General features: G+C 33.5%; 1 protein-coding gene across 1 annotated transcript in view; it reads left to right on the forward strand.

Annotated features, from left to right (window-relative positions):
- The window catches only part of LOC124536695 (kinesin-like protein unc-104), a 103,110-nt gene that overhangs the window by 46,911 nt on the left and 39,794 nt on the right, over positions 1 to 16,405 (forward strand). Inside the window, exon 3 of the mRNA XM_047113255.1 lies at positions 3,512 to 3,671. Coding sequence (XP_046969211.1) covers positions 3,572 to 3,671 — 100 coding nt within the window. The 5' untranslated portion in view covers positions 3,512 to 3,571. The remainder of the gene's footprint in view (positions 1 to 3,511; positions 3,672 to 16,405) is intronic.

Consider the following 16,405-nt stretch of genomic DNA (forward strand, 5'->3'; position numbering starts at 1 on the left):
GAAATTCGTAATGAACAAAGGAGGGTTTTTAATGCTTTCTCATCTTTAGATTCCCGTCCGAGACTCGAAACTTTCATGACCGATCAAGTAGACGGGGCTGAAATCAAAGTGGACGTGACCAGAGTGTCTACGAGATTCATTTCAGTTCCTCAAACATAACTTCATTTACAATTTATAATGTATTTGAAACTTGTACTTGGTATTTGGTTGTGTAACCCATAGATTTGCTTTCGACTTCTAGAACATATTATTTGAAACCTAAAGAAAATGATGTACTGTTTGATTTTGACGTTTCGACATTTTTCAAGATAAAAGAATGTAGGTGCTAATGCGTAATGAGGCCTCTTTCAAACCTACGCGTCAAAACGTGTAATTCAGAAAAAAAAAACGTTAAATAGTAATTAGGCTTAATTCAGCTGTGCTCTGGGAGTTGAACACTTGAAATGGTCGGGTTGTGTAGATTTGTTAACGTTATTTGCGGTGAGGGCTGCGCGGCGGCGACGACGCGCATCGCGGTGCTAGATCGAAGGCCCTGGAAGGGTAGCGCGCATGCGTGGCTACGGCTCCGCCGATGTCTTCGCCGTCAGCCCGCAGTCGCACCGCGCATCCATCGGCGACGCCATGCCGACCGACGCAGCGACTTGACCGGAGCGCCCAGCTCTAAAACACCCCTGAAAACAAACAGAAGCGCGTCAAATCCACACCCTCGTCCACCAGACTAGGGTAAGTCCATAGCGGCTCGCTTTCGTCCCGCAAGACTGCACCTAACGGGTGCCGTGCCCAAGGTCGGATCTGAAACGCATAGAGGGCGTCAGTGTGCGCGGTGAGTCATCTCTGCGGCGACACGTTTTCATGGCCGCCTCTTCGATCTCCTGAAGTTTTACAGGCGTTTCGATTGGAAAGATGTAGGTTGCAGTGGATGTTACGTAAGTGCGTGAGGAGTGCAGCGGCCGTGGCGCCGGTACTTTCGACTCCGTGTTCAGCCGACCGTTGGCAATTACGGCACGCGAGGATCGCTTTAAGGAAACATTCACCATTTTGTACGCGAATCTTGTGCCGTAAGCAACTTTTGCTAATAAATCGTGTCAGAGCCATGCGCCCGTACCTTTTTATTGTGTTCGAAATATCTTACTCGTTATATAAAACGGATGTTGTGTGATTTGATTACCTTGTGAAAGTGATTTTTGATACTAAATATTCAGTGATTCATCTCATATTACTGCGTTCAAGTTGTGATCTTAAATTAGTGGTGGGTAACTAGATATAACGTTCCTCTTGCACAAAAAATTAAAATTGCATAATATTTTGCGTCTCGGATTTTATCTATTTCTTAAAATCATGTAACTCGATATTAAAATGGAAATTTACTGTTATAAATAAACACGGTTAAAGAAAAAAAAAACGAATAATTTAGACTAAAGAACTAATTTATTATTATATTATTTGAACTTCATAATATGATATAAATCAAAAAAGGTAAAAACTTTTTTTTTAAATAATATCAAAAGAAAATCAATGATCGATGACCTTTAAGCAACGGTAGTCGGGCGACGCGTGCGCAGCTGGCTCAGATGCTATCCGGACCGTGACGGTGGCGGACTAACGGATCTTGACCTGTTACTTTATTGTAATAATAACTAAATTAATTATCCTTTATTTCAACTCTCCGAGAGTTCAATTTATATCTATGTTCCAATTGTAAACATACATTATCATTACGCATTTGACAGTTCCTATTAATTTTATTTGACGTTTCAATAGTGTCTATGTTTTAAATATACACAATATTTGAAATAATAGTTAAAATAACAGATAAATATATATTATTTGCTTATAAAAAATATTAAAAAGAAAAATATTTGTTAGAATTAATATAATAATAGTTGCTTAGTGTAGTGAAAATATACAATAGATTTTCAATTTTAAAGTGTTAGTATGTGTTCTAGTTTCCAATATCACACGGGTGGTTACAGATTCGAATCTGACGAATCGATCCGAGTAAAAATTGAACAACTAGTTAAAGGGAAAATTAAGGTTATCGGTAACGCCTTTAAGACTGGCATTGATAGAATTCTATGAAAAAAAAACTTTAGTTACCGAGAAGTCCTAGTTCGTTAGTTTACCTGGCCTCATTAAATGCTTTAAGCTTTTACAGAGCCAAGAGAAGTATTTCCTCCCAATTTCCCCACCGCAGCGTAACTTACTAAACGAGGTTAAACGCAGATATTCAACTGGTCTTATTAACTCTAATGAGATTCGTAAAATTATAGGCACCTTTATGTTCAATTTTAGGACAACTTTTCTTTCATATCTCTATCGTTGACAACATTGAGTTTTTATTTGAATGATTTTATAAGTAGAATTTCTTTTTTTCTAAATTATTAATTTAAATTTAAACTAAATCTATCTTGATAACTAAAGTAAGAAACTGTTATTGTCTTTTATTCTTAATTGATTTTGATTGTTAATTGACAATCTTCCAAAGAAGAATGGTTTCTCCCTACTGGTATTTTTATAACCATTTATCCTGAATTAAACTTTGATATTGACGTACTATATGATATTTAATGCAATTATGTAGAAATATTCACGATTTTGGATCTATTTTAATGTATGATTACATAATAAATATCAGTGTGTCATAAATGTAAAATTCTGTAAATTTAGTGCCTGGATTTTTCTAATGAGGTTTCTATCTAAATATATGTGCAAAGCGACAGTGTCATTTTTATTCTGTAACTCAATAGTTTGACAGTGTGGATGTTCGTTGTATGAGGGAGGATTATTTGACAAATATAGATTTTCAGCGCTCGAAGCGCCTTGTGATTTCCATTTTCGTTGTTACTTAAGACTTATAGGGTTTCGAATGTCTGGAGATGTTGAAATATTTCTTTGGATTGACAAAATGTTATAAATATAGTACGGTTTTAAAACATAACTTTTATATTTATTTTTAATTTGAATTAAATAAAGAAACAATCGTTGCGTTAAGTCAGTTTTGTATAGTATATTGAAGCGTAAGGTTTGCATATTGATAGTTAATATAAAAGCTATCGACTGGTCAAAAACGAGAAGGTGTGAGCCACATCCATGTATACCGCGCAAGTAAATCGTTACGCTTTTGTGTCTTATATATAATATGATAACTTACAATGAAAAGAAATAGGTAAGCACGCAAGACAGGATTATTTGTCTCTAAAAGATATACATATATCTGTTACTAACGTGAAATGTAGACATTTTTAGTGCCTTTAACTGTATACGATGTTCATTAAAGTCGTATGATTTCTCGTTGATTGAATGATTTTGGTTGGGGTAGGTTACGATATGCGTTCTAGGTAGGTTTGCGTGAATCGATAGCTACATAAAAGAACGTTCCTTTATATAGAGCATCGTTTCAAACTGAAATTATCCATGTGATTACGGTTGGTTGGGCCAGTGTTCGATCCGCTAATGACGAATATGTTTTTTTTGTCATGTATGTGTAATTGTCATGTGTTTTTTTTTACAGGTGCGTTTCGGGCGTAGTACCGATGTGTTAGTGGTGTAGCTGGTGTGAATATCAGCCGCCATGTCATCGGTGAAGGTGGCGGTGAGGGTCCGCCCCTTCAACTCGCGCGAGATAGCGCGGGAGTGCAAATGTATCATCGAAATGTCGGGCAACACTACAGGTAAGATATTTAATTACTTATTCAATTTCTTTTTATGTTTTAATGTTTACGATACACACGGTTTTGTACATTGTAACTAAAAGCTGTATCAGTTCGATAAAATTAACAATACGTACATAATAATAAAAAATATACACTAATATATTATTAAAAGTAAAAGTATTTATTTTTCTCATGGTAAAAAGTCGATCGTTTTATTACCAAGGTGTACCATATTTCAAACTTTTTACCATATCAAAGGTTTTCCCGAACGGATTTGATTTGAGAAATTTCGAGAAACCAGTTTCATACATTCTTCATTTCAAGAGAAACAAATCGATGACATTTAGTAATTAGAAAATGGCTTGCTAAATCTCGCAGTGAACCAATGTATAGAAAATTTGATTTGACAGTACGTAATACTTAATGTTGGCCGTTAGAAATAAAGTTATTTATCTATCTTAATAAATATTATAAGAAAATATTTGATGTTACCAGCTTCACGACGGATAAGAGCCGCCTGTATAATTAATTTGAAATAAGATTTCATACCAAAATTGTAATTAATATAAATTAAACAGTAATTTCTAAGTTTCTTGCCGGTTCTTCTCGGTAGAATCTATATTCCGAACTGGTGGTAGCTTCACTTGATGAAATTGTTTAATGACGATTCAAAAATGCTTGTAAAATCATACTTGATGATATTTTGATTTTGATTTTTGTTGTTCAGTAAAAGGTAATCTAATGCATAAAAAATGAGTAAATATTTGAAGAATGTTCATAATGTTTACTCCAAAGATAGTAACTTAACTTCTTACAAAAAATGTCTTAATAATTAATTTAAAGCGACATTAACGTTCTCTAAATAAGATTTTACGAGCATTACTTATGGCCGCAAAAATTTATTACTAACGCCTCCTTCTTGGGCCTCGGGCGCTTGTAATGAGGAATGACGCTAACCCCTTCCCGAGCCGTTCGCCATTTATGAATTGCGTAAAAGCTTTCCAAAATAAGTGCGCTCAAGATAATTAATATTGATGTGGAATTACTTGAAAGTATATCAAGTATTTTTCCATTCCGTAATAATAATAATATAATTGAATATTCATTTTTACTAATGTAATATAGATCTGTCTGTTCGGCTGTCTGTTTCTCTTGAAACTATTGATCGAAATTTGTTACAATTTTGTATGAATTTTAGAATTAAGTATGCTTAAACTGCAAGGAATTGAGCTGCGATGGCTTCGTAGTTAAAACGCGTGCATCTTAACAGATGATTGTAGGTTCAAACCCAGGCAAGCATCGCATATATGTATATGTGCTTAATTTGTGTTTATAATTCATCTCGTGCCTGGCGGTGGAGGAAAACATCGCGAGGAAACCTGCATGTGTCTAATTTCATCGATATTCTGCCACATGTGCATTCCACCAACCCGCATTGGAACAGCGTGATGGATCATGTTCCAAACCTTCTCCTTAATGGAAGAGGAGGCCTTATCTCAGCAGTGGGAAATTTACAGGCTGTTACTTTACTTTTACTTTGCAAGGAATGATATAGCCGTTATTTTCATGTCTAACGTATGAGAACCTACCCCTAAAAATCAAAACCGCGGGCTACGACTAGTTCATTTATAAATACAGCACGAAATAGAAAAGACAAGATAATAAATTCAAACGAATGCAAAAGTTATACTTTCTTAAACTGAATGCATAAAATTTACTAAATAATAGATCGTATGACATCCGAATGGAATGAAGTTGTTTTTATTGTATTTTATGTATAAATTAACAAAAATTAAATGACAAGAAATAAATTGTTACTAAAATCTATGAACTACTACAGTAACAAAAAAGTTTGTTGTTTGTTTTAATGTTATATCGACCCGTATGTTATAGAACGGCTATACAGAGCGAACCAGAAGTAGAGGGATAGGTTGCCTTGAGAGGGTGTAAAATTTTCCCTTTTGTTACGAGATCTGCCAGTTCACACTAGTGAAATGAAATCGTCAATCTGATGAGGCTTTACTGATGTGATTTCAAATCGGTAGACCACTCTGCTCTAGTCATAGTAATAATATTACATTAGTTTTGCCCGCGAATTTGCTCTCGTTTTTGTTGTTGGTTGTATTATTCAAACAATATTGGTAAAGTTTCATTAAAATCCTTTCAGAAGTTTGGTTTGGTTTGATGTGAAAGTGTACCTACAACAAGTGTACATAAAACAAACCTTTATAATATTAATAAAGATGTAAGGATACAATTTAAAAAAACTAACAACGTGTTGCCAACAGCCGTAGTACCGCTCTATAACCGGCCAGTAACTTTTCTTCGCTCTCCATTACATTTTTTTGGTAAATCTTAACAATTAAGGGAATTGCAATTAAGAGTTCCCTTAATTTTCAGCACATCTATGGCTTGAACTCTTCAAAATTAGACCATAAACCATTTTCTATATGCAGCTTCAGAGACGATCTCTTCAACAAAAATCGCCTTACGCTAATAATATATACGATTTTGCATATTAAAAACTTTTTACATTTCATATAACGACATCAAAAATATATCTGCAGTACGTTTGAAACGTTTTTCGATATGTACTCTTTTCACACATACTGTTTACTCACGAGCTGACCGTGACAGGTGCAACACTGTCGAAATGTCGAGCAAAAATAAAAAAATAAAATGTATGAACGTTGTTAGACCCGAATAGAATGTTATGAAATACTAACTTTATTGAAGTAGACTTTTATAATCAGTTTTGAAGCGTCATTTTACAAGATTTCGGTTGAGAATTTACATAAATAATATTATTATGAGCATTTCCTTAACATGAGTTTCTTATTACTTGAGAAAGTAAATTAAAAATCGATATAATATCTTAAGAAGATAAATTATATTGAAATCGGAATCGATATTCATAGCAATAAATTAGAAACCCCAATAACAAATCTGCCTAACGAATCGATACATCATTCATGTTAATCGATGCGTGGTTATAATATCATTATTTTTAATATCGTTTTAACGTAACGTAAGTGGAAAATATATATTATTATAATATCTATTCTTAGCTTCTCAAAGTTTACGAAAGTTTAAGGAGAACACGAAATTCACGATTGTCACACCATTAGTGTGAATTTGAAACGGGATAAACTGCGAGGCTCGTTTATATATTTAGCAAAATCTTTAAGTGTCTTAAAGATTGTATCTTCTCTCACATGTTTTATGTAACTAATATTCACATATTGGCTTAAAAGTATTGGTTACAAAAAGGTCCCCCAGAGTTATTAGAATATATGGATACTTCCTTGCTTGTATCAAAGTACTTTATTAAAAATTCAAAGTCAAAAAAAGGCAAAGGCTTTATTTATACATTTTATTAAACAAGTTATCGGTTAAATTGTTTTTCAAGAAGTCAAACTCCCGAAATGCAACATTGTTAGTACTAGTAATCGTTTGGGAATGATTCATCCATGAAATAGAAGTAAAAAAAGAAAAGTAAATGTGATTTTATGTAGGATTAGTACATATGTTGCTAACTTAAATAGACATTGCAATTTATTAAACGTCTAAAGAAAACAACAAAGGAGTTTTTAGTTTAAATTCAACCGTGTAATTTTAAGATATTTTAGTACCTGGATTATTTGCGCAAACTTTTAAAATGACTTGGGCCGGCAGCGTGGGTACTTTTTTACAATAGTGAGTGACAAGGTCAGTTTAAAATAGAATTATATGATAATTAATTGAAATACGAAATAAGACTATTGTTGTGCTATGGCTTTATTTTATAATAGTTGTCGCCCGCGGCTTCGATTGCGTTTTATGGGGTTGGCTGGCATGTGACCGGAAAAAAACGTAGGCTTTGTCCTTCCTTGAAGTTTAAGTTTGATTCATACCAAATTTCACGAAATTCGGTTCAACGGTTTGATAGTGAAAGAGCGATAGACAGACAGAGTTACCGTCACATTTATAATATTCGTTTAAAAATATAGAAGTACATATAGATAGCTCAGATGGCCCAGTGGTTAAAACGCGTGCATCTTAACCGATGATTGCGGGTTCAAACCCAGGCAAGCACCAAAATCAAAATCAAAATCAAAGTATACTTTATTCAAGTGGGCTTATACAAGCACTTTTGAATCGTCATTTAACAATTAAGTGAAGCTACTACCGGTTCGGAAAGTAGATTCTACCGAGAAGAACCGCCAAGAAACTCAGTAGTTACTCTTTTTCAACATTTAAAAAAATACAGTCATGTTAGTTAATACAATGATTTAAATTAATATATCCCACCACTATATATATGTGCTTAATTTGTGTTTATAATTCATCTCGAGCTCGCCGATGAAGGAAAACATCGAAACCTGCATGTGTCTAATTTCATCGAAATTCTGCCACATGTGCATTCCACCAACCCGCGTTGGAACAGCGTGGTGGTATATGTTCCAAACCCTCTCCTTAATAGAAGAGGAGGCCTTATCTCAGCAGTGGGAAATGTTAAAAATGCAGGCTGTTACTTTACTTTACTACATATAGATAAGTTGCCTTCATTATAATACGGTATAAAGTTACTTTTACATTTATGATATTAGTATAGAAGTATAGACGAGTTGCCTTCATTATAATACGATTTAAACATGTTAGATCTCATTAATTCATTTTCCAATAGTCACATAACATTAAAGCATTAATATTTTACACAATAAACGGCTTATATGATTAACTGGAACTATTATTCACTATTGTAATGTCACTAGCACTCCACGAAAACGTCTATAATTCATATATGAATCACCCTGCATTAAAATTTTTCGTATTCATTTTGAAAGGGGACGTAGTGAGTCATTTTGCATTTTGGGATTATGCCAATGCAGGGGACATTGTCTTTTCGTATGTTGTACCTATTTCATTGGAACGGTTTGCACTGTTTTGTAGAGATACTGGTTACTGCATTGCCGTTAGTATTCAGAAATGCGACTGTATTTTTATTATGCTACTAAATATAAGATTGTATCTTATGAATTTAATGTCTTGAAATGATGAAGATAATATCTAATAAATTTCTGGTTTTTTGTTATGAACGGTCCGTGCCGTTCGTCATTATCTGGTTATTTTGCTTCCTAGATGAGATTACCACTTACCTAGATGGTCGATGCTGCTAAATAGCACATATTGGGGAACTGTAATGAGATTACGTAAGATATGTGGCATATACTTCTTACATCGTCAATATGCCAAAACCTATGGCCTATATATATTTTTTGGAAGGTTACGCCTAAAGATGTCATGTTCCTTCTAACTGTAATTACACTGGCTAACTCATCATTCTATTCAGGCCACATTCTAGCCAGGCCAGCCAGAGGAATTGATTTAGTATTAGACTAGCCGATGAGTAAAATCTATCCATAAATCATTACGACTCTAGGTACAGAAGACGTTTGTAAAATATAAGTAAGTATGCCGTATTCTTCCAATACCTATCTATGGAGTTTTGCGATTGGTATTCGTTCGTTTGACAACTACGGAAAAAAATACCGTACTGTTATACAAATCATGGTCGTTTGTGCGTGACAACGAACATTTCTAAGCAAGTTCCATCCGTGAAACCTCACAAAGTATCAATGTCACGAGAAGCCAATCACAGCGCTCGAATGTTTGGAAACAGTTGTGTAGTATCTATAAATAGTAAATTAAATTAATCGTAAACTTTCTAAATTACTTGATAAGACTTGGTCGTAATAGTGAAAAATGGTAAATCTGTTGATAACAACAACAACAGCCGGCAAATTTCCCACTACTGGGCTAAGGTCTCCTCTCTCTAGGAGGAAAGGGTTTGCAGAATTTTTATAAAATTTGACACACGCAGTTTTCTCACGACGTTTCCCTTCACCGCTAAGAACGAGATGAATTATAAACACAAATTAAGCAGAGGAATATTCATTGGTGTTTGCTTGGGTTTCACCCGGCAATCATCGGTTGTCATTAGTTGTGGATTAAATCACGTGATATATGGTTCCGGCATTTGATTTCAAATTCATCATCTGAGACCAAGCTCCAACCGCTGCTGTGATAAGCTTCCTCTTGTCTGAGCCGCACACCTTTGATAATCTGAACTGGATACTTTCCAGGCTTTTTTTGTTACGTCATCTACCCATGTTGCTGTGAGAAGACCAATGCTTCCATATCCAGTTCATAAAAGTCATTTAGTCATCGCCTCAAATCGCCTCCACCTTTAATTTTTTCTCCAGCTCAGATCCAATCGAATACTTCATCGCCATGCGTTCAAGGTCACCTTTCACTGTTATTTTTCAAGGTTCTCATTTAGAAAGTCAGTAATATATTCTGAAGAAAGTGAAATAATTATAAAATACTAACACGCATTATTGCTGAGAAATTTTGTTGCTATGTTACTAAATTAAAAATCATGAAAGGACTGCTATCTATCTTCGTAGCAATGTCGCGGATTATAATGTCATAAGTAGTTTAGTCTTAATTAAAATTTTATGGGAGTGATCTTATATTACATTTATAAATGCAAGTTACTGTATTTTCTTAATCATTGATTTATATATTTCTATCATCTTTGATATAACATTCGAAAAAAGACAGAATTGTTTAACATTTATACATAGCTAGTTCCCGCCCGCCTTGTTTTACTAGTAGGGTGTAGGTATAAATTAGCCCTTTATATTTAGGGTTGAATCTACTATACCAAATGAAACCACACTCGGTTCAGTGGCTGAGCCGTGAAAGCGTAACACAAACAAACAGATCTACTTTCTTATTTGTAATATTAATAAGATGTTATGTTTAAAATATTAATTGCATTACTTAATTTCAAATCACATTACGTCACACGTCGTGTTTTGTTTTTAAGTCACGCAACTGTTCAGCGTTCGTGTAAGAACAATGTTCACAACACACAGTGTTGTTTTTACTTGGTGGTAGGGCTTTGTGCAAGCCTGGGTAGGTACCACCCACTCATCAGTTATTCTACCGCCAAATAACAGTACTCAGTACTGTTGTGTTCCGGTTTAAAGGGTGAGTGGGCCAATGTAACTACTACAGGCACAAGGGACATAACATCTTAGTTCTCAAGGTTGGTGGAACATTGAAGATGTAAGTTTTAGTTACTATTTCTTACTGCTTCATTGTCTATGGATGATGGTGACCACTTACCATCAGGTGGCCCATATGCTCGTCCGCCAACCTATACCATAAAAAAAACATATATTAATTTTTCGTTATACTCAACCTTATCTAAAACATTAGTTAAAAAAATGTTTAAGTGATTTTTAATGCCGGTACTAAATGCAATATTAATAAAGAGTTATATGTAATTTATCTTCTTTTTTTTATCGGCGTCAGTGACTTTATTACCAGATACGATACATTAGAAATGATTTATTATTGATTGCCACGCTGGACAAGTTGCTATTTATAAGTACATATATAGCTTTATTATTAGAGGGGGGGGGGGGAATATGTAGGGGACCTTTGTTTGTAGTATTTATCTGATCTCCTATTAGGTTGATGAATAAATATTATAACAGAATTGCTACGCCAACCAACCAAAAAAGTATGCCCTTCTGTAATTAATGGTGGTAATAAAACGGCATATGTTGTGTATATATTTTATATATGTAATTGCATTTTTACTTCAAAGTCCAAGTGTTTTAAAAGCAAACGGAACAAAATTATATATTTGAATATCCCGAATTTCATATCTATTAACACCTTTGAATTGTATCTATTATCATGTAACTTATTATACATTATTGGTGTTTAATATATATATTTATTATACTGCTTTTACTGTTTAACCCATGTAAACTATATTTAAAGGTAGACATTAACTTTTTAATTTTTAAAATGATTGAGATATTTTACACTTTGTAAAATACCATATGATTACATAAGGGTTAAAAGCTGATGACGTCACAGTTTGCGCCACATTCTAAGTACTCATGAATATACATGACTTTGTAATGCTCTCTCGTACACCCTCGGACAGGACAGCTTTTCGTACGATTATCTTTTTAATTTATAACTGTGATGTTATAAAATCTAACGATCGTTCATTAAAATAACGCCCAAGGGACTAAAAAGTTTGAATACGAATATAATATAATAAGTCTTGTTTTTCTTTTTTTGAAATACAATTTATAATTTCTGGGCTACAGGCTATACAGCCCAGTGGCTAGAACATGTGAATTTCAACAGAGAAGTGTAGAACAAATGTTCTTACCAGGCTATGAATATGAACCTTAGAATTTTTTTCAAGTGCTTAATTTGAGTTTATATCTTATCCGCGAACGCTGAAGGAAAACATAGTGAGGAAACCGAAACGTGTCGGTTGGTATTCTGTCACCTGTGTAACAGCAATAGTATCTGCCTGTAAATTTCCCAATGCTGTGCTAAGGTCTCCTCTCCCTTTGACGAGATTTGGAGTATATTCGTCGACACTGCTCTAATGGTTTTTGGATACATATGAAACATAATGACATTGAAATTGGACACATGTAGGTTTCCTCACGATGTTTTTCTACAACACCAACGCGCATTATGAGATTATTTTACCAGCGTGATCGAATGAGATCTAAACCTTCTTGAGAATATAAGGCTTTTCCCGGTAGTGGGATATTAATGGTAATTTACTTATACAGCTTACCTAAATCAATATTATTTGTTATGATTTTTTCTCAAGATTACAATTTAAATAGCCATGCTTTATATTCTTAACCGTTGTTGTAGTTTGCCTAACGACGTACGTATTGATTTTGTTATAATATCATTCTAATGATCGAAATGTTACATAGCTTTTATAACCTTCACAAATGATAAAAAAACGAAGATAAAAAGTCCGGTTGCGAGGTGTTCTTGGAGCGAAGGCTGCGCGGTGCGCATTGTTAAGAAATAATAGTGAAAGATACGAATACAAGATTCTAGAAATTCGTTTTTTATAACACATACTGATTATTTGGAACCATTTCAAATTGTAATTTACGTTTTAGAATTGCGAGTAATTTAGACCGCGTCTGTCATAAATTATTTTTTATGTTGATGATAAATACATTATTTCTATTAAAAAGCCCAGAATACATGTAAATGTGAAAGGTTTTCAACTATATGTAATTATTTTAAATATCTAATTATTTTTCGCCACCAAATTTTTTTTGACCGTACCACACCATTTGACACCAAAGTCCGCCTAATTATTCTGTACCAGGGATCTTATTTTTCTGCTTGAAAGAACTTATATTGTAAATTTGAAGGTAAAGATTTTACATTTTTTGCAGAGTTTCTATTTTTTGTCCTGTAACATCTTTTCATCTATCCTGCAATTTCTGCGAGTGATTTCGGGTGAAGAGGCGGAAATCTGTATCAGGAAGAGCGGTGCTAGAGTTGGCTCTGGTGGTACAAACATTTTTCCCGCAAAATAGTACTAACGGTAGATATTACTACGATGTTAGAAGTCATGGGGTACTTAGTAAGGCTCGATGTTTATTTTTCGATTGTTTATATACATATGTATATAAAAAGGGTTTAATAAGAAATGTGTGAAATTGCTAATCGTTTTGTCTCACGGTATATGTATCTATAAAGATTCAATATAATTCGAGTAGATTCCATTTCTTTACATAGTATAAAACAAAGTCACTTTTTCTGTCCCTATGTCCCTTTGTTTAAATCTTTAAAACTACGCAACGGATTTTGATGCGTTTTTTTATAGATAGAGTGATTCGTGGAAATTTTTTGTATATAATACATAGACAATATAGTTAAGTAACACTGATAATTTTAAGTTTGCTATGTGACGTCGTAAATAATCAAATTGTGTAGTATATTTATAGTATGAGTATTGCACCCCGGCGAAGCCGGGGCGGGTCGCTAGTAAATAATAAAACAAAAAACCATCAAGATTTTGTCTTGTTTTATAAATACCACATTAGAATAGTTTTCTGAAGTCTGTATGATGTTAGAAATCCACAGACTTTAAAGAACATTCTACAATAAAAAACACACATATATAAAACATAACTACAATTATAACAAATATGTATTAGGTACACATAATTTAAAATACCATTGGAAAAATGGTGTTTTTAAACAATGCATACATGTTTTCAGTATAGTATATTAAGGTAAAATAATGGCAGTTATTCCGCCTTATTGCACTACCAATAATGTTATACCCAAAGAAAATTGTCAATTTCGCGAAGAATATTATCAATTATGGTTGCCTCGGGTGCAATATACAAGAATATACGAAATATCAGGTGCGTTAAGAGAATGCGTCCCGACGGTCTATAAGGAATGTTCCCCTATTTGTATTCGTAAGGCAGGGATTCCCCTGTTTTCATTTTGGCTTAATAGATCATTGGCTCCGTAATATGATAAGATTGAAAGATTTATATATCTTTGTTATGTGGAAGTATTTATTGAGTTTTTATTTATTTAGTTCGCAATAATTCGCAATAATTTTTTATGATTTTTGGGTTATATCAATACGTATAATAAAATTGGAACATCTGTTTGTAATAATGTATATGAAGTTTAGTAAAAAGCGTTTGTTTTTGTTGTGTATACACGGTACATATATAAAATAATACATTTTACAATTTTGGTTTGTCGGTCTGTATGTTACGGTTAATCTTTGAAACGAATGGACCGATTTCTTCGAAGTTAAAATCAATCGCACCAGAAATATAAAATTACAGCTATAAAAAAATTGAGTATTCGTATCCGACGGTATTACCTGTGTTAAATTGCATGTACACAGCACACGAAAATAGTCAGAGATTTTTAAACATTAAAAAACTACTCATTAAAAGTTTTTAAGAAAACTCCGTATGGAAAATAGTGATATACATACATTATGTTATGGTTTTTGTAACATGTAAAATCAATTCTTTCACTTCCTTTTTTTTTTTCGAATCGAAGCAATAAATCAGTAACGCTAATCAATACCCACTGATGGCTATACTGTAATATACAAAGAGCTTGTATTTCGTTTGAAATATTGTCCATAAAGTATTTTCTACAGTACAAAGTTATTTACTTTTTTATCTCAGGAGCTAGGACGTGTCGTATAAAGAACAAATAGCTCGTAAACATACTTCGTTTCCAGTAATGTCGCGAACGTGCTCGAGCCGCTGGAACCGAGCTTAAAACTAAAAGTTTACATTATTTATGACCACTTCAATTTCCGCCGGTAATACCTTTCTAATGCAATATGTTTTCCTCTAGCAAAGGTTTAAACGCGGCTTCTTGGAAGGTATATAAATTGCTTCTTTTGTAGTACGTATTTTAATAAAAACATCGTAGCGTAATGTAAGTTAATGTTATATTTTTTACAATAAAAATAAATTAATTTGATCCGAATAGTAGTAAGGATATTTAGTAAAACTCGATTTAACTTCCTAGACAAACTCGATAAAATGTACAGTTTTTTTAATAACTTTAATTTAGTTCGACTATAAAATTATGATTCACGAGCAAAAAGGTCTTGTAATTATTTGAAGATCGTAAGACAAAGTGTTTAATCTTATTGATAAATCATTTTGAAATAAAATTACGAAATTGTGAATCCAATAATCAGATATTGACATACTTTCTAGAATTAAGCGGCACTATTGTCTTTGACGATTACGAGACATTGTGGATTTACAGTAGAATGCACCTGGCGACCAAAATCGATCTTGTATATTTGAAAATTTGTATTTTTAATTACTTTCCTGCACGTCTCTTACGGAAGCATGAGTATATATGTTAAGACCTATCGCACAGCCTTATTAACATTGTACGTACATAAAAATTTAATCTAATTAACTATACGCGAGCGCATACAATGTACCAACAACAAGCAAAAATTGGTATGTTCGGTTAATTAAACCAATTATAAAATTCATGTATAATAAGCTAACTTCTATTTACTTCTATTTAAGGTCATTTTTGAATAATAAAAAAATAAGCGTGCATCAAAATGAGGCTAGAGAAAAACGAGACTGTCTAGAACAAAGACTTAAAGGAATGTAGGTCAAACGTAACGCCTAACCCTTTTCAGGGCGTTAGACTTGTACAATATTCAAAGAAACACAGAGGACAATGACCTTTTACAGACTGCAACGAACATGACTAGATAACTATTTTACAACATTACTTTATTCCAGATTTAAATTTTGATATTCTATAGAGGAACTTCAAATTTACGCTTGGCACGTTAATAGCCTAAATTTAAAGTATTACTGCGAAGCGCAGATATTTTTATAATAATATTATATACATAAACCTCCGAAGTCTTGCAGCTTCGGGTGTAAGTTTTATAGATATACATTAAGTCGTTTTTCCGTGAGGTTTTTTAACAACGTATCTTCATTAAAAAAGTAGGTGGTAGCTTCACTTAATATAGTTGTTAAATGACGGTTCAAAAGTGCTTGTAAAAGCCTACTTGTATTAAGTATATTTTGATTTTTGATTTAGATGTACCCGAACATTGTATTTTACAATCGGGAACGCGTGCATCTTAACCGATGTTTGCGGGTTCAAACCCAGGCAAGCACTACCATATATATGTGCTTAATTTGTGTTTATAATTCATCTCGTGGTCGGCGGTGAAGGAAAACATCGTTCGGAAACCTGTATGTATCTAATTTTATCGAAATTCTGCCACATGTGCATTCCTCCAAGCCGCATTGGAACAGCGTGGTGGAATATGTTCCAAACCATTTCCTGAATGGAAAAGGAGGCCTTAT

Source organism: Vanessa cardui, chromosome 17 (genome assembly GCF_905220365.1).
Source record: "Vanessa cardui chromosome 17, ilVanCard2.1, whole genome shotgun sequence".
Classification (NCBI taxonomy): domain Eukaryota; kingdom Metazoa; phylum Arthropoda; class Insecta; order Lepidoptera; family Nymphalidae; genus Vanessa; species Vanessa cardui.